This window comes from Ambystoma mexicanum, chromosome 12, assembly GCF_040938575.1.
Source record: "Ambystoma mexicanum isolate Mex_15411 chromosome 12, UKY_AmexF1_1, whole genome shotgun sequence".
Classification (NCBI taxonomy): domain Eukaryota; kingdom Metazoa; phylum Chordata; class Amphibia; order Caudata; family Ambystomatidae; genus Ambystoma; species Ambystoma mexicanum.
Window position 1 is genome coordinate 68,177,768 of NC_090936.1, and position 19,428 is coordinate 68,197,195.

The following is a 19,428-nucleotide window of genomic DNA, read 5'->3' on the forward strand; positions in this document are numbered from 1 at the left end:
AAAGGTGGGGCATCAATTAGACCATCTCAAAGTGAACTTTATGAACCAATGCAGTGCGGCAAGGCCAAAGACTGGCAAGAGGTCTGTGACACCTAGTGGCAAAGCCAAGGGGCTAATTAGGAGAAGCCATAGGGGTGTAAACATCCACATAAAGCCATGAGGCCAACAAAGAGGAACTAAGTGATTGTGACTTTGAACACAGGGGCAAGTACAGAGGAACCTGTGTGGGCTGAGGAGCCTAGGGACCCTGGTTGCGCGACATGTGATGGGTGGACCGTGTGGTTTGACAACTGCACCTAGACCAATGGGCCCTAAAGTGTGAAAACCAAAAGACATTGTGAAACAAGCCAATTGTGGTATTCAACCTTTTTTGAAAGGACTAAAACAAATCCAAGTTGCTACGTTCAAGTCTTGGGGGAGGGAACTCTGAGATGTGATGAACTTAAAATGCTGTCTTGAGGACGGAGCCTCAAGACCCTTTCCTTTTGAACTGTGTTGTATTGAACTAGGCAAGGGAACCCTGAGCTTTCCTTTTGAACTGTGTTATCTTGAACTTAGGGAAGGCATCCCCGAAAGGTAATCGTGAGACTTTTATGGAACATTCTTGAAATTGGGGAAGGGTAGCTGAGTAGGAAAGCTCAGAACTTTGTGTTGATCACTAATTCTTTGATTATTAACATCCCTACACGTTGTTTAGCTTTAGTTGTGAGGGCAAGCATAGGTTTTGGACCCAGACAGACTTTTAAATTGAACTCTTTGACTTTCCTTAGTATCGTTCAGGTAGGGAAACAAACGTTAGCTTATGGCAAATTAGGCCTTCTACCATCCTGACATTTGAGTTAATACATGATTTCTGTTTGAACTTTGAATACGTTGTTTGTGTCTTGCTAAATAATGCCTTCGCACTGCCCACAGAGTGTTCCCATGGTCATGATGGCAATAAATTACTGCTCCAGCGACAACAGGGCTGTTTGTCTAGAAGAAAAAAAAGGATAGGCAATAGCAGACGCAGTTTAAGAAAGGCAGCTTTGGACGTGTCTTAAACTAAGAGCTCTCAAACAAGCTGGAATCAAAGAGGGCTTCTGTGTTCCTAACAGGGTTTGTGCATGAAACATTAGTAGAGGAGCATGAAGGCTTGGGGGAAACAGGTGGGCATCCCGACAACAGGAGCTCCACTTAAGTCTGACTGAGAAGATGCTAACTGAATGGTGTGATGGAGCCGACGTAGTTAAGCTGACTTGGGGACCCGGATAGACAATTAATTTGAATTAGTGTAGGAGTGTCAACTACACAAGGTCAGGTTAAGACAACGGTTCTAAGAGATGAGACTGCACCATAGGAAGACCCCAGATTGGGGCAACTGGCCTTACAAAAGGATGGACTAACACAAATCTGTAAGAAAGATACATGTCCAAATGTACTACCTCAGAAACCCCTCGATAGGGCTTCCATAATGCCATAATTACCGACAATGACTTCTGACAGTGGGCAAAGCCGAACCTTTAATGAAACAATACGACTCTTCAGAAACTGAGGCATAACAGGGAAATCTAGAAGATAGAGGGTAAATCGCCAGTCTAGAACAGCACCTCTGAAATGATTGCAATGTTTGGATTAGAGGGGGCCCTAGACTGCTGAACTGGCAGAGAGAAATCCATTGAACACCCCTAACTCTTCTACTCATCCAGCCTATTCTTCAAACAGCCAAGACTACTGTAATGGAGCACCAAACCTCCACCTTGCTTGTCCTGGTCCACTCAAAAGGGATGGAATGGAAGTCTTCAACATGGAACCACTGATAGGTGCATGAAAAGAGAAAAACAAACTAAAAGGGGACATGAGGAACACAATGTGACAGTCAATGTGGATCCTCACGTACATCTGAGATGAACGAGAAGGTAGGGGGTATATAAGGTAGCCTAAGCCAACTCCTGTTGTTACATATATAATTTACCGATTACTGGATCCTTAGATTAGGTTCAAAACACCCGATTAAATAGTTTTGGAGGTCTTACCTGAGCAGAATGACATTTTCAACGGGAAGCAAATGTTGAACTCAAGAATCTCCCCGACCAACGCGCCACCCTCTTACCCGGTAGGAAAACCCAGAGTGAGAGCTACGCGCCAGTCAGGGAAACCCTCTGAGGAAGAAAACCCTGGTCGAGCGCGGGATCCGAAGATTGGAGTGTGGCTCGCAGGCTGATGTCGCCAATACAACGTGGCGTTGAGTGTTGGATGACTTCTTCTGGAGAGGGAAGAAATAAGAAGCGAAGTGATGAATAGCAGAAGTACAGAAATGGAAATGGAAAACAGGTAAGAGACTAATTCCCCTAACCTCTTAACCAGCCGGATTGGAAATACCAGGAGAGAAGCCGAGAATACAGGACACAGAGAGGGCGACTGGTACACAAGTCTGTCAGAAGGAAGTAAAGGTGAGTAAGCCCGTAGAATCAAAATCCCACAAATACTCTAAGAAAGGTTCAGAAAGGGACTTGGACGGGAGTTTTAATATTACCCGGAAGACAGTAGCTCGAGAACTCAAAAGCGGCATTTCAGTATGAGACGCAAGATGAATCCGGGGGGTTTGTGTGTACAAAGAATGCTGAGTTGAGAATCTGGAAAGTTAAGAGAAGAGGGGTTAGTAATAGTCAGAGGTAAGAGGTTTCTGCCAAGGATTGGAATTGCCTAGTTGCGAACTCACGAAGCATCCGCTAGAACAGTAGCGACGAGAAGAGCTGGAAGTCTCCGTGTCCTATGAGGAGTCACGTGAGCGGTACGCCGTACCTCTGCCGAACGTGAGGTGACTGGAACGGTGATTGCAGAACCGTTCGCACTGCGATCCGCCATCTTGAAGGTACCACTCCGAATGGAGCCACAGAGCTGGCTTCTGGACCAAAGAGACCAACGCTTCGTGAGTGTAACAGTATGCCCCCTTCTCCTGGGAGGCGACCCCGGCTTCCCAGGATGTAACCTAAAGAAACGTCGGACCAGTCGGGGAGCATGAACTCCTGAGGCTGGCTCCCAAGTTCTTTCTGCAGGAGAGTACCCCTTCCAGTCCACCAAGAACTGTAGTTTCCCCCTCCGATAACGGGAGTCACAGATACTGGCGACTTCATATTCTGGGCCAGCATCGGTAGAGACAGGAGGAGGGGTACGGTCTGACCGGTGAAATCGATCCGGTACTGTCAACCGAATCTGGGAGAGGTGAAAAACAGGATGGATTCGGGACCATGACGAGGGCAAATCGAGCTTGACTGCCACAGAACTGACCATCGATAGGATCTTGAAGGGACCGAAGAACCTAGGGGATAGCTTAGAAGGGACCAAGTGCCGGGGAAGAAAGCGAGAAGCCAACCAAACCGTATCTCCTGGGTTTAATGGTGAGATGTCTTGGCGATGTTTATCAGAAGTCCGTTTGGCTCTATCTTGAGCGGCTCGTAAAGAGACTTTAGCCAATTTATGTCCTTCTTGTATTTCGGAAATGAGGCCATCCACTCCTGGACAGTTTGAAGGGGATAAGGTAACAGAAGGCACAAAGGACGGATGAAATCCATAAGTACAATGGAAAGGGCTAGTATGAAGGGCAGTATGAAGGGCATTGTTGTATGCAAATTCGGCTAAGGGCAACAAGTCCAACCAATTGTCTTGGGCAGCTGATACGAAACACCGTAGATAGGTCTCCAAGGTTTGGTTAAGACGTTCCGTCTGTCCGTTTGTCTGTGGGTAGTACCCTGAGCTGAGAGCCCACTTGATTCCCAAGACTTGGCAAACCCTTTCCCAAAACTTGGAGGTTTATTGAGGGCCCGATCGGAGACCACTGTGTCCGGTAAGCCATGTCTAGAGAAGATTTCTGAAAGAAAAATCTTAGACATTTCGCCAGCCCCCGGCAGTTTGCTCAAGGGAGTAAAATGTGCCAATTTTGTAAGATAATCTATGGTGACCATTATGGTGGTCTTGTTGTGTGAGGGAGGAAGATCTACTATAAAATCGGTAGAGATCACTTGCCAAGGTTTCTCTGGAATCGGCATTTGGGTGAGCAGCCCCAAAGGTGGGGTCCTGGGATTCTTAGATTGGGAACAAACGATGCAGGCTGCTACATAATCCTGTACATCATTGCAGACTTCTGGCCACCAAAAATGTCTTTGCACTAGGTCTAAAGTGCCTTGAATGCCTCGATGCCCAGCGGCTCGAGAGTCGTGGCACATTCGTAATACTTCACGCTGCAGCTCTAAAGTAGGAATAAAAACTTGTGATTTGTGAAAGAAAAAAGAATCGTTCTGGCTAAGATGGTAAGTACTGGCTATCTTTTTGCAGGTGTCTAGGTTAGAGACCGACGCAGTCCTCAATTCACTTAAGAAGTCAGTGATGACAGCGATGAACCTTGCTTTGGGAAACAATTGTTCAGAGCTGAATTGGGAGACTGGAGCGTCCTTACGAGAGACAGCATCCGCCCTCTGGTTTTGTTTTCCTGGAAGTATGGTGAATTCGATCCGGAATGGAAGGAAGAAATACGCCCAACGTGCTTGTTGACTATTGGTTGTATGTGCATTCTGTAGGACCCTGAGATTTTGATGATCTGTACGTACCACTACAGGAAAGGGTGAACCAAGTAACAAGTGTCTCCACTCTTCAAACGCCCTTTTTATAGCCAGCAATTCTTTTTCAAGCACTGAATAGTTCTGTTCCGAGGCATTGAAGGTTTTAGAAAGATATGCAACTGGTCTTTCATCTCCTTTTTTGGGATGAAGAAGAGAGAAGCTACGGCCGGGGAAACCGACTCGATAATGAGTCCATTCTTTAAATTGGTTTGGAGATATTCTTTAAGGACTACCTTTTCTTGTTGGGAAAGGACGCACATTCTCCCAAACGGGATGGGTTTGTCAGGAAGAAGTTCAATGTGACAGTCATCTCTTCTATGAGGTGGTAGAGTAGGGAACTGGGGATTGGAAAACAAAGACTGATACTTAGAATAGCATTCCGGAACCATCTCCAAGTTGTTAATTGAGGATACTGGTGAAGGGATCGAGTTTTCAGTTGGAATGTAGATGCCAACTGATTCCTTGGCTAAACAGTGGCTGACACAGTATTCCGAGCCGAGGAAGAGAGTACCTGCCGTCCAATTTATAAAGGGGTTATGCCTCCTTAACCAGGGGAGACCCAATATAATGGGGAAATGGGCTGCCTTGATTAGATCGAAAGTTATGGTCTCTTTATGTGAGGCAATTTGACAGACAACAGGTTCTGTCTGTTCTCGGATAGGACCGGAACTTAGTGGATGTCCATCAACTCCTTGGATAGGAGTGATCATCGCTTTGGGTATACAGTTAATTCCTTGTTTATTGGCCCATTGATCGTCAATGAAATTCCCTGCAGCTCCACAGTCTATCAGAGCAGGTACGTTCTGTACCATCTGCGAGTGTAATATGAGAGTAACAGAAATAATAACCATATTCTGAGTGGTTTCCACCGAGTCCACATTTACAGGGATTCTCTTTGGGGAATCAGAATCTTGCACCCCTACCATTGTTCCCCCGGCGGTAGGGCTTTGATGTTTCCCGACCCCTTAGCTGGAGTGCGTCGGGGAGGGACTAAGGGACAATCTCGTAACTTATGAGATGAGGCTCTGCAATACATGCATAGCCCCAAACTCTTTCTTCTCTCTTTCTCTGCTGCCGATAGGGGGCCTCTCACTGTTCCTATTTGCATAGGTTCGTCAGAAGATATAGGTTTATTAGCTACGGAGGGATAATCGAGTTGGGGTCGTATGCCTCTAGTCTTCTTTTCATAAGAACGTTCATATAAGGGTAATCAATTTGCATGGTAAGTGTTATCATATCCGCTAGATTTGCCGGACGAGGTACCTTAGCTACCTCATCCTTTAGTTCTTCCGATAGTCCTCGTCGGAATAAGGTGAGCAACCCATCATCTGGCCATCCTAACTCAGAGGAAAGCTGCTTGAAGAGTGTGATATAGGTCAGCAGGTCTTTGTTGCCTTGTCTAAGATCTAACAGTCTTTCTTGCGTGGAAGAGATCTCTTGTCTACTGAACATTGATTTCAAACTGTTGGTGAAGGCAGAATAAGAGTCCAAGATCACATTATTAGAAGTCACTAAAGGTGTAGCCCAGGCCAAAGTAGGTCTGGCCAAATGTGAACTCACAAAGCCAACCTTATCTTTGTCCGTGGGGAAGAAGCGGGACTTAAAGGTAAACTGAACAGTGCAGCTATCAAGAAACTCCTTAAGTTTGTGTGGATCTCCGTCAAACTTGCCTGTATTCAAACTTACTGGGGGAGAGTCTGAAAAGGAACGAGTAACCTGTTGTCGTAATTGAGCATTATCCTGTTTGAGAGCCTGCATCTCTAAGGACATTGTTTGCATGGCGGCAATAAGTTGTTGCATTTGCTGTTCCATTGAATATCAGTCTGCCGTAGCCTTTATTTTGTGCGTCGCTAACTGTTACCGATATAATTTACCGATTACTGGATCCTTAGATTAGGTTCAAAACACCCGATTAAATAGGTTTGCAGGTCTTACCTGAGCAGACTGACATTTTCAATGGGAAGCAAATGTTGAACTCAAGAATCTCCCCGACCAACGCGCCACCTTCTTACCCGGTAGGAAAAACCAGAGCGAGAGGTACGCGCCAGTCAGGGAAACCCTCTGGGGAAGAAAACCCTGGTCGAGCGCGGGATCCGAAGATTGGAGTGTGGCTTGCAGGCTGATGTCGCCAATACAACGTGGCGTTGAGTGTCGGATGACTTCTTCTGGAGAGGGAAGAAATAAGAAGCAAAGTGATGAATAGCAGAAGTACAGAAAGGGAAATGGAAAACAGGTAAGAGACTTATTCCCCTAACCTCTTAACCAGCCGGATTCGAAATACCAGGAGAGAAGCCGAGAATACGGGACACAGAGAGGGCGACTGGAACACAAGCCTGTCAGAAGGAAGTAAAGGTGAGTAAGCCCGTAGAATCAAAATCCCACAAATACTCGAAGAAAGGTTCAGAAAGGGACTTGGACGGGAGTTTTAATATTACCTGGAAGACAGTAGCTCGAGAACTCAAAACCGACGTTTCAGTATGAGATGCAAGATGAATCCGGGGGGTTTGTGTGTGCAAAGAATGCTGAGTTGAGAATCTGGGAAGTTAAGAGAAGAGGGGTTAGTAATAGTCAGAGGTAAGAGGTGTCTGCTAAGGACTGGAATTGCATAGTTGTAAACTCAAGGAGCATCCGCTAGAACAGTAGCGACGCGAAGAGCTGGAAGTCTCTGTGTCCTATGAGGCGTCACGTGAGCGGTACGCCGTACCTCTGGCGAACGTGAGAGGACTGGAACGGTGATTGCAGAACCGTTCGCACTGCGATCCGCCATCTTGAAGGTACCACTCCGAATGGAGCCACAGAGCCGGCTTCTGGACCAAAGAGACCAGCGCTTCGTGAGTGTAACACCTGTGGCTAATGTGTCACCGTTTCATCTACCTGCACAGCCTGTCCACACCTCACTTGAAAACTGAAGACAATGAAAAGACGTGCCTCTGCCCACAATGCGATGTGTCGAGACAGCTCCACCAGGCCACAAAATTAAGTCCAGCCCTGCAGATTTATGTATGTTCGAGTGACCATGTGGTCTGTTCAGAAAAGATATTTTAGCTCAAAGAACCATTCCAGAATAACCTGAATCTTCAAGTTTGAGGATTTCTTTCCTTTCTTTACTGGCCCACGGACACTGCATTGTCTTGGGTATTAGATTGGCCACCAACCCCACTGCACTTGCATCCAGGCTACAACCACTGGAGAAGAAGGGTTCAATGGGAAAGCTGAGAGTTACTGATGCCAATCCAAGTACCACACAAACTGGAATAATGCTTCAGAATCCTACTGCTGGCATTTGAGATAACGGAGGGTGGATTTACAACCTTTCCCTGCCATGAACACACAAGGGCACATGTTTCATAACCCTGATGAGGCTCTTGAACATGGAGCAGAGCTGTCACAACCAGGAGAAGGAGGCTTGCTTGATTCTCTGGTAGAAGCACAGAGCTCAGGAAAGTAGAACTCAAAGCCCAGATGAACAGAATTTCCTGGAAGGAGCCCAGTGTGCTGTGTATCAATGTCTGGGGCTCCATGGTTGCTTTATTGAGTGCATGCTCGGTCCGGCTGCCCGTACGTTTGACTTACGGGTGGAGCATGAGTCAACCATTCAATTTGGTACGGGAAAGCTGAAACTTAACTCTCATGCAGTCAAGCATGAGAAGCTGCCTAATTCCTACAAGTCAACCTTGATCCAGCAAACACCTCAGGAGCCTGCAGGAGCCTGCAAGACATTAATTAACTGTGTTCATTAGCACCCTGGGCAACTGCGGCCACTTATCAGGTCATGGGGAACGCGGGAATTATCTTTTAAGACAAGCCTGTGCTTTAATACGCAGCCTCCCCACTATCGTTTCCTTTCTCTCTGTTTCCTCCTATCCCCACCAGGTTCTCCTCCCCCCTCACCTCACCAGCTCCAATCCCTGCCTATTCATGTGCGTCTGCCAATTTGCTAGAATACTCCCAGCCCGTTTGCCCTGCTTTTTGGGAGCCTCCGTTCTGCTGATGCCTCCCACGATAGTTGCGGTCATGCACTCTTCCTCTTGGTCACTGCTGCAGCATGTTGCTTTGCACTTTTACCTAAAACACATTGTAACCTCCAGATTATTTCTCATCTACGCAATGGGTGCTAATGGCAATAATGGCCTTGGGGCAGTCTGTACCATATGGTAATGGCCTACCGCTCTTCGGTAAAACCCTAACCTTCCTCAGGGAGGTGGGCTGTTATCACATAGTAAAACCCTTGCACGATGCAATTACCACCTGAATCCATTTACTTTTCATCAATTTCAACTTTTTAAGGATTCATTTACTGATATTTTGTTTATTTATTTTTTGGTTTTTGTAACGCGTTCGGTTTTTAAGCGCAGATCCAGGATTTGAACCTCTGTTGCTCTGCGTTGTCTTGCTTCCAGGACCAGCGCATTGCCCCTGTGCTATCCTCCATTCAGCCAATCTTTAATAGTCATTTTAATGTATAGGCATTGAGAGTGAGCAGGTTGGTGCTTGGATTCCATTGGCTGACACAAGTTATATTCAAGGGCCAATGGATTTCTGTATTTTACCAGTTGAATGTAGAGGTATCCCAACATTTGGGAAATTAAATTAACAAGCAAGCTAATTTTCAAATGTGAGGTATTAATCTCATGTTTGACCATTTGCTTCTCTATGCAAAGAAATTATAAAAAAAGTTTTTACAAATTTGAGCCTCTCTTTGCGCTTAATGTCAGACTAGCCTCTAAGCATAGTTCTGCGTTTCGTACCTGTGTTGCTTCCAAGACAAACGCATTGCCCCTGAGCCATCCTCCCACATCGCATGATAAGCATAAGTGTAAACCAGATGTCACGTAATTTGTGCTAAGTGTTTTTATTTCATGTCTTCCATGCCACCAGTGCACAATGGCTGTAAGTGCATCTTAATAAAATGCTTCCTCTTTCAATTTGCAGAGCACGATGAGTGTGCCACAAACCAGCACAGCTGTGATGAAAATGCTCTCTGCTTCAATACAGTGGGTGGGCACAACTGCGTCTGCCAGCTCGGGTACACTGGCGACGGCACGGTATGCAAAGGTATGTTTCCGGAGTCTAGAAAGCATGTATGCCTTGCGACTAATCTTCAAATGCTCGTCAAGAAATGATCATATCCATAATTTAGTATTGACAAAATTGTCACTCACTTCTAAATATTTGCCTTCTGCATGGCGTAAACCCAGAGGGATATCAAGGGGGGTCTCAGGCAGTGGTCGAAGTGGGCGGGAGCGGTCGGGAGCCGTGCTACTCTACTTCTTTTAATTACGTTTTACCGTTCCTATACTTCTATTTTAAAAAGAAACCGTTCCGGAATGGTTCCATTTTAAAATAAAAGTGTAGGAAGAAGTTGAAGCTTGCACTTTCGGTGGAATGCACTGGATGTTCCCTTAAACAACAGGGGTTTGTATTGTGCCTGGGAGGGGGCGTGGTGATGGTGTTTGTGGGGAGCAGTGCAGGCCAGTAGGGAACATAGTTCCACTACTTCTTTTCGTACACTTCGACCACTGGTCTCTGGGGGCTGTAGCCCCTGGTCTTTTGTTTGTAGCCCCAGATAGAAGTTCAGGGGCTACAGCCAAAAGGCTACCTAGCCCCGAATCCCGACAGTCCCGACATTAGCATAGCCCCAGATCTTTTCCAGACCTAACAACACCTCTACATAAATCTATTTATGCATCTGAAATTTGCTAATGTTGGGCTGTTTCTAATTTGAGCTGTTTCTAATTTGAGCTGTTTCTAATTTGAGCTGTTTCTAATTTGAGCTAACCACCACATACATCAGGATGGTGTTTAAAAGTCTTATCTGTGTAGTTCTTATAATATTGTCAAGGTGGACCTGCACTATCCTTGGTACGTTTGTGACCACAGCTCTACAACCCTCAGAAAAAATGTGAATTAAAATACACCAAGGCTACACGCGCCAATGCACCACCCCCATAAAAGTCTTAGAACCAATAATACACAGTAAGTCCAATGCACTTTTCGTTTCCAACACAAACATCTTTGTAGTCCTCTATCAACAACAGAAGCCAACACATGTTTTGGCCACTTCTCGGCCTTCCTCAAGGCATTAATAAACCGTGTTCCTAATTCCATGTTCAACTCTTCCCAAAACACTGTGCATGCAGCGATTCCTCATAACATAGTGATCCCTGCTATGTGCTCCATAAATTCTGCTCCTTAGCATCTCGTAATTATCATGTAGAATGTTATTCAGATGCTGTTGTGGGTAATATATTCTATTTCGTGTGCACTATTCTTAAAGAGACACAGCTCCTCCCTACTGATGAGGTCCAACCAGACCGAAACACGTGTCTGGGGTTGCTGTGGGTACTCTTGTTCAGAGGAGAATTGCCTAGCATTTCGGTGCTGGACTGCCCCAGGGCAGGGCAAAGTGAAAGATAGTGAGCTAAAGACTCTGGGCAAGTGTCTCATAAACAGGACTAATACCTAGCAGAGGGACTCCCAGGACCCCCCCTTGTTAATATGCATGGGGGATTAGGTCCAGCTTCCACACAATCTGCTCCTTAGCCTCTCATAATTAAGTAGTGGAACGTTAATCAAATGCTGTTGTGGATAATATCATATTCTGTTTGTGTGCTGGGGATTGGGTCCAGCTCCCTGCTGGGTACATTGCTGCGGTATTGTAACATTGCAGAGTTACACAATTATGAGATGTCAAGGAGCCGAATTTATGTTATGAGGAAGTGCTGTAAGTGCCGTTTTTTTAGAAAAGTTGAACAAGGATTAGCAACGTGGTTTATTAAAGCCCTGAGGAAGGCCAAGAAGTGGCTGAAACACGTGTTGGCTTCTGTTGTTGATTTTGAATCATAGAGGACCATGAAGATGTTTAAGCTGAAAAGGAAAAACGCATTGGACTGAGCGTGTATCAATGATTTTAAGACATCTATGTTGGGTTCATGGTGCAGATAGCCTTGGTGTATTTGTTTATATACAACCGCATAGTTTTAAAAAAAAGTATTGGAGTTTTGTGCAACATTAGCAAGCTGCTTCAAATCGCAAACAGAGATCAGCACAGACCAATTAATCAATGTATTTGATTTAATGTATTTATTGTAGATGTAAAGTGCTCACACAGCTGGAAGGCAGCTTCAGAGCACTGAAAGACAGTTTGGTGAAATGTCTTGTCTATAAAATGACTTTGGTTAAAAAAGAAGGCTGGAGATCTCTTAACACTTCTTTGACCTACCTCCATTTCAGCATTTTGCAAAGATGGCTGCCAAAATGGAGGCTCCTGCGTGGCTCCGAACGTCTGCCTATGCTCGCAGGGTTTCACAGGTCTCAGCTGTGACGCAGGTATGGGTTCTTATTTTTAACCACCTGACTGTCACTCGCGTCGCCTCGCAGAGCATGTGCGCAGTGTTAACGAGATATGAAGTCGATACAGTATCCCAAAATGGCGGCCTTCCCATTCAAATCGTTGCACTGTTGATTGGCGGCGGCTGTGCCAATCGTTTCTCTGCTTCCCTGGCCCGTCTCCCGTTTGTGGAGTGCTGGGTTCGATAGCAGCTGGTGTTGTGGATCATGCCAACTCACAAAGTGTGATGTATTACATGTTGTAGTCGCTTTCCTCCCAGGAACCAATTAGTTCAGGTAAATGCATATTGACTGTGAGAGCATTCTTGGCTTCTGTTAAGATGCTTACGTTTCACGGCTGCAATGAATTGCAGGAACACGCTTTGCGTTTGTGGGTCAGTGGGTCGTTTCCCCAATTCTCTGACCAGTTTTCTACTCCATTCCCATAACATGTTCTGATATAGTGCTTCATGTCTGGTTCATCCGACTTCTAGGCGCTGTAGAAATAGCTGTTATTACCCAATATAATGTTAGTCAATGCATGGACCTCGGCAGGGGAAAGGGTTAGTCTTTTTCTATGTTAGAAACAGCAGGTACTCGACCCTTGACCTACCCAGCTGCCTTACGAGTAATGTCCTCAAATAGCCCATAGTAGGATGCACCCAGAACAATGATATAGCCTCCTAGACCGAGGGAGGGGTCATTAACGCATGTAATAATGACCCATCCCGAGGTCTATAAGGCTATAAGCACATAGTGGTAATGGAAAGGGAGGGGTCATTAACGCATGCAATAATGACCCATCCCGAAGTCAACACGGCTATCAGCACATAGTGGTAATGGAAAGGGAGGGGTCATTAACGCATGCAATAAGGACCCATCACGAGGTCTAAACGGCTATCAGCACATAGTGGTAATGGAAAGGGAGGGGTCATTAACGCATGCAATAAGGACCCATCCCGAGGTCTACACGGCTATCAGCACATAGTGGTAATGGAAAGGGAGGGGTCATTAACGCATGCAATAATGACCCATCCCGAGGTCTACACGGCTATCAGCACATAGTGGTTATGGAAAGGGAGGCGTCATTAACGCATGCAATAAGGACCCATCCCGAGGTCTACACGGCTATCAGCACATAGTGGTAATGGAAAGGGAGGGGTCATTAACGCATGCAATAAGGACCCATCCCGAGGTCTACACGGCTATCAGCACATAGTGGTAATGGAAAGGGAGGGGTCATTAACGCATGCAATAAGGACCCATCCCGAGGTCTACACGGCTATCAGCACATAGTAGTAATGGAAATACATGTTTTGCAGATTTGGTGGCAAAGTACAAATGTGAATTTAATAGTGAATAAAGTAAACGGACAAACAGAGTTAATAAATTATGTGTTTTTATTTTGTGGTACTTAACAAGGTTTAATTGAAAACTTGGTTAAATCGGAGCAGGTTTAACAGGAGCATGCATTTGGTGTTGTATGTAAGCATGTTCCCATGTTGCAGCTTCCTCTTTGGCCTGCTAATTAGGATGTTTCAGTGAAAAATAGTCCTCCCAGAGACTAAGTGTCTTGTTGAAAAAGTTCTTCCCTGGAATATGCATTTTCTAAGACAAAATGTTCAGCACGCAGTCCATACCAGCAGTTATTGACTGCACTCTGAAGATTCTGATTGGCTGAGAGGAGGTCAATAACAATCTCCATATGCTAGTTTGGTTTATGCACTGGCACTTTGTTTCCATGGCTTTATAAAGTGACAAGAGTGGGTTGGCAATGATCTCTGTTAGAAACTCTTTATTGCCACCTACAGGTTGGAAAAGTCACAAGCACGGACCAAATGGGAATTAATATGTCATTAGTTTGCAAGTGAGAAACCCTAGGCACATTTTATGATCATGTGCACACTAAGGTTGCCTGTGTTTCCTTCAATGTTGGCCCGCACGTCCATGATTTCTCTCCAGTACTTACCATGGTCACCCTCAGGGCAATTGCTTCAGAGCAACGTGATCGGTCGGGTAATATTTTTCACACTTTTTTTTTAAACCTTTAAGAGTTTGGGCGATTTGGCAGCTCATAAAATGACTGGACGTATCCATTGCATCATTTTGGTCTAAAGACTCCCCCCCAACCCTCTCTTTCAATTATTCTGCTACTGCTAAACTGTTAGAACATTATATCAACTTTGTTTCTTAATTAGTAAAACAAAGGGGGTATGGGAGTCCTTCTGCCGACACAAACCCGGCCCATTGACCTGGTCTTGGGTGGATGGCCCCCAGGAGAGTCTCAACCAGGTCTTTAGCTCACTGTCCCTTTCACAGAGGAGACATTTCCATCTGCATGTCAGCCTTTGTCCTGTCTTGGGGCAATCCAGCACCGAAATGCTAGGCAATTCCTCTCTGAACAAGAGTACCACAGCAGCCCCATACACGTGTTTCAGCCTTGTTGGGCCTCCTCAGTGAGGTGAAGCTGTGCCTCGCTGAGCAAAGTGAGCAGGGGGTCCACGTCTGGATAACCCTGGTCTTGTTTCTTAATTAGTTATAGTCTCTGATATAGGGTGCAGAATAACAGTAATGGCGATATCAGTATTAATAATAATAACAATAATTAGATGAATATAATATCAGGCCTCTTTGTGACTGATACCTCCCGCTATCAAGATGTGTAAATATAGTTATTAGTGTCCCTTTTAATATTACAAAATGGATTACAAAGGGCCAATGCTAGTGAGCAGGCTTAAAGGGTATCTAGTCTTTCCATCGAATAGGTTTCCAACCAAACCTTTTCTAAACGAAAATTATTCATCGAAAAAATATGCATCGAATGCATATATGGGGGGGCTAAAGGGATAATTTTCGTTGGGGTGGCTTTTTAAGGGTAAAAAAATGGGGGGTTACGGGGACCCCCCCAAAATAAAGACAAAGAAAGCATTTGATGCAAAAAATGTCGATGAATAATATTCCATGCAAAATCTTTTGTTGGAACATTTTTCGTTGGAAAGACCATAAACCGGCTTAAAGTGATGCCTTTATTTAAAGCAATGCTATCACACTTTAATATTCCAATGCAACAATAGTGTCTTCTACCAATTGTCAATCTTGGCCTTGTGATTGTTTTTTGTGATGTTCTGAGCTTAAACTCCATTCATAATGTTTCCATGTTGGAACCTATACTTTGTTTTTAGGACTGTATTTTAATTCTAGTTTGCATGTGCATGCGTCTTCTAAGTTCTCTATTGGCTCTCTTAAAGTGGTTGGCAGCAGTGCAATCCAGCTACTACAGGCCATTCTTAGATTAACAGATGTTGGCAGCAACATGTTTCTTTTGTTGGCCTGCTGTCCTGTAGACTGGTTCATTATCATATTTTTTTTATTAATGTTTATGCACCACCTCGAAATTAATAATGTATCATATTTTTAATTGAATAAGACCATACCCTTCATTAAATTAAGAGCTTTACTTCTGAATCCATCTATGGGTGTTTCGCATGAGCATGTGCTTCATCAGGATGACTTACCACTGATCCATTTTCCAAATGACTACTTGAATTCAGGCGCTGTTTCACCCGAGTTAAAATTGAGAAAGTGTTGTTTTCCTTTTGAGCTCTGTAAGGGATCGATTAGGCTGGTACACCATATTTCGACGCATCTGATTTTCCGCTGGCCTTGTTGACGCGGCGGCGTTGGTGCAGCGGCCAATCAGATGTAACCTGTTGGCTGCGAGCGCGCAGCGTTTGCCTTAAGTATGCTGCCAACCAAAGCATTGCATTTATTAGTGTGTAGGATAACAATATATTTAAGAGAATTCCCGGCACGGATAGGTCTATGTGCCAGGAGATTACTGTTTGTAGTGCAATCCCAGCACCTACAGCTCCACGGCCAGCAGGGAGTGCCTGAATATACGCGGTGCTGAAATGGCCAGTGCCAAATCAGCTGCGCCAGAATGTCTAGCTTTGTGATTAGGAAAGCATGATGACAATTTATGATCTGGCCCTCACAACAGCCCCCATCTTCTGGATATCTTGGATTTTTGGAGAGTAATGCTTTAATGCACATTTCGAAATGCCACCGAATTGCACCTTTCAAGTGTCCCTCCTCATTGGTGTACTACTTGATGGTGATAGACTATATGTGGACTTCTAAAATGTCCTGTTACAGGATTGTATGTGCTATTTAAGTTCTGTTGTACTGCATTACTCATCTTCTAATGCAAATCTTCACTGAATCACACCTTTAAGGTGTCCTTTCTCATAAGTGTACTTCGCTGTTAATGAGGGACTACTTGAGGATTTGTAAAATATTATCTCTAAGAGTTGGTGCGATATATTGTGAGCTTTCTTATGAAATTCTAGCAAGAAGACTATCCACTTTTTACTCCTCTGCTGGTTCGGGCTTCCTATTGTACACATCACCTGTTTTGGGCAACCCCGATACCCTGGGGAAAGAGACCGCATTGGCGTCCCTGGGCTATCGGTAGCCACAGGCTGACTACATGCAGACAGGAGCACTGTGAGATTTGCAAATTGGGAGATTCAATCATCGAAAATGGGGAACCCTAAGAAAAAAGGTATTTGAAATTCTATGTGAAAATGTTGCCAGGAAATGGTCGTCTGTGAGGCGCTTTTTTTCCCCTGATCCCTAGAAAGCCTTCCCCGACATATTTTAGAACTGGTGTTATTTACTATTTTAAACTTCATTCCTAGAATATTTGGGGAAAGTGCGTGAATTCCTTCAGGGTGCAAATTTGGTTAAATGTCGCCCCCTGGTGACCATATCAATGCACACTGTCTGCTGTTAGACCATATCATTATTAATGATGTATTGCTCAAAATGGGCCTGCTTGGCCTTTGGCTTTCAGAGCTGTGGATTTAAATCCCATAGTTTGTTCATTTTGTACACTCTCCATGTTCTGTTCGGAAACTTGGGGGTGCAGAAATGATAGACCAGCTGCACGACTCTCCAGAGCAAGGTGCACACTCAGTAAATACACACAATTATAGAACTACATTAAAAATAAACCTGTGGGGTCCACTTAGCAAAACCGCAGAACCTTCTGAATCAACAGCCTCACCAAAGCATCCAGTCGATATACCATATCCTAGGACCACTTGTATGACTGTGTTATCAGTGAACACGTTGCTCACTTGCAACCGGATACGCAGTGCGTACCTTAAGCCTTGGGCGCACCCACATCTACCGTCCCTTGTGCGGATGTTTCTCTGATAACCTAAAGGACCCACCTTGGCCTGCATAGACAGCTCCAGTCCATGGAGGAGGTGAAAGAAAGGCCTGTACAGCTCATAGGGCAATTGCAGGACTTGAATGGCAAATGTGGTTGTCTGTAGGACTGCCCACATTATTTATTTATTCATTTATTTTTCCACTTGTATAGTGCACTAAACCCTTAGGTATCAAGGCGCTGTTACATACAGGTTACTCTTATTGCATAAAGTTACAGTGTCATACAGGTTTCTCAGTGCTTAGGTTACAGTTACATTGCATTGAAAGCTTGCATATCCAGGGCTCGTTCAAATGGTTGTATACTAATTGACCTTTTCACAATTGACCTTGGGAGAATTGACCTAATTTAGAAGGTCAATTAGGACATATATGCGGGGGAAACCCCCAGCAACCTCCCACCCAATCCAAAAACACCTGCAACCCCCACCCAATCCCCTTATATTATTTAAAATCCAAAACCAACCCAATATATATATAAAATAATTAAAATAATATAAAGGTCAATTGTGCAGAAGGTCAATTCGGACCACTATATTTAGGTCAATTGTGCAAAAGGTCAATTGTAAAAGGTCAATTTGGGTAATACCGTTCAAATGCATATATAGTGATGAAATATGGGACATTTATTCTGGCAATCCCATTCAAAATAGATACCGAAGGGTCACACTTGGTATCTGTAAGGGTACACCTCAATTGCTGGGTCACTTTGGCCTGTGCGTTAAGCCCTGGAGCTCTCTTATAGCACGACACAAACCGTCACCCGACTGCAGGATTTTTTCCCCTCAATATAATCTCTCCTTCAGGGCATTTTGTTTGAAAATGTTGAAGCTAAGGAAAACTGATCAACTTTCCTGGTTTAAGAATGCACAACATTTCTTAAGTCAAGTGTGGCAGACCTCCGGAGAGATGCATGGGCTTAAAGAAATCGTAAATAACGGTTGTCGGCTTGAGCTGCTTGGAAGTCCAGAAATTAAAGACTCCATCCCTTTAAATGATTACTGTGTTCCATATTGAAAACATTTTCACCCACTGCAAGGTGTTATTTAGACACTGTGCCCGCTCTTGTAATGAAATGCTTACACTGCCAGCTCAGACTGTGCCAGCTACATTTAAATACCCATGTGGAGGAGGAAGCCGCCCCTGATCTGGAGAAGGGGTTTCAACGCTACGCTGGTAGTGACGTAGAACAAACCTCCTAGTTTGTATGTTTTTTCCACCCCTACAAAACATTAAGGTTCTCACTGGATGTGATTTTCAGTGGTATAGGTTCAAACCCGAGAGGACTATTAGAGAGTCCCATGATGTGGGCGTTCCCTGTACCGGGATATCAAATCCTTCCTGGGGGCTACTGGTTTATTTGGGTGCCATTGCATAACCACACAAAGTTGATCTTAGTTTGCACATCTTTATAGGGGATCCTGGCACGCTGTATCTCTACTTCATTTGTTACAAATGTTAATAGTAAGATATAACACCCAAGCCATTGGGGATACGGATGGGTGCTGTTGAGAATTTAAAATTATAGTCACTGATCAATTGAGTGGTTTTGCATGTTCTCATGCTGTAATGACATTTGGATTACGATGGTATTTACAGAAGACACTTAAGAGCTTATATGTAGCATCAAGATACCTTTGGGGTCTAAGTCGCGCTCTACAAATTCCAAATTCATTCAATATATCAGTTTATAAAATAAATTTCAATATGCATGATTTATAAACCTTCTATTGATTAATTAGCAAATAAGCAGCAAAGAAAAGTAAATTTGCTTCTCCTAAAAAAGGTAAATGGAAGATGTGTCAAAGTCTGCGCTCTTAGGAATATTTTAGGAACGTGTAAGGTTCTATAGTTGACTGGATGACTCCCTCATTGTTGTCACCTGGGAGGGCTTATTATTTTCTTTAAATTGAGGACGTACATTGTCATGGTTACATTTTCCATGAGAGATCAATAGATCATTTTCCACCTGGTAACTTTAGGGGTTGAGGGCCTTTTCCCCCAATAAATCCTAAAAGAAATGTACGGGCACAATATGAATAACAGGATCTTAATATAAAAAAGAAGTACTTTAGAGCAAGATGTATTGAAAGTAGCTGCATTTGTCGCCTGTTAAGGATGCAAGCTCTTTAGGAGCAGACTAGTATATTATTGCAGGCGTGTGCAGGTATAGCACACGGCTCCCGGTAAGGATGAAAGCCCGGGGCTTGTTTCAAACTGGTTAATAAGGTATCCCCGAGCGGGACATCACTCCTTTACTGTGAGT

At 44.4% G+C, this 19,428-nt stretch overlaps 1 protein-coding gene across 4 annotated transcripts in view; it reads left to right on the forward strand.

The window, feature by feature from the left end:
- The window catches only part of NELL2 (neural EGFL like 2), an 871,367-nt gene that overhangs the window by 566,543 nt on the left and 285,396 nt on the right, over positions 1 to 19,428 (forward strand). For all 4 annotated transcript variants that reach the window (XM_069628010.1, XM_069628008.1, XM_069628011.1 and 1 more), the window contains 2 exons: positions 9,531 to 9,653; positions 11,832 to 11,927. In XM_069628010.1, coding sequence (XP_069484111.1) covers positions 9,531 to 9,653; positions 11,832 to 11,927 — 219 coding nt within the window. The remainder of the gene's footprint in view (positions 1 to 9,530; positions 9,654 to 11,831; positions 11,928 to 19,428) is intronic.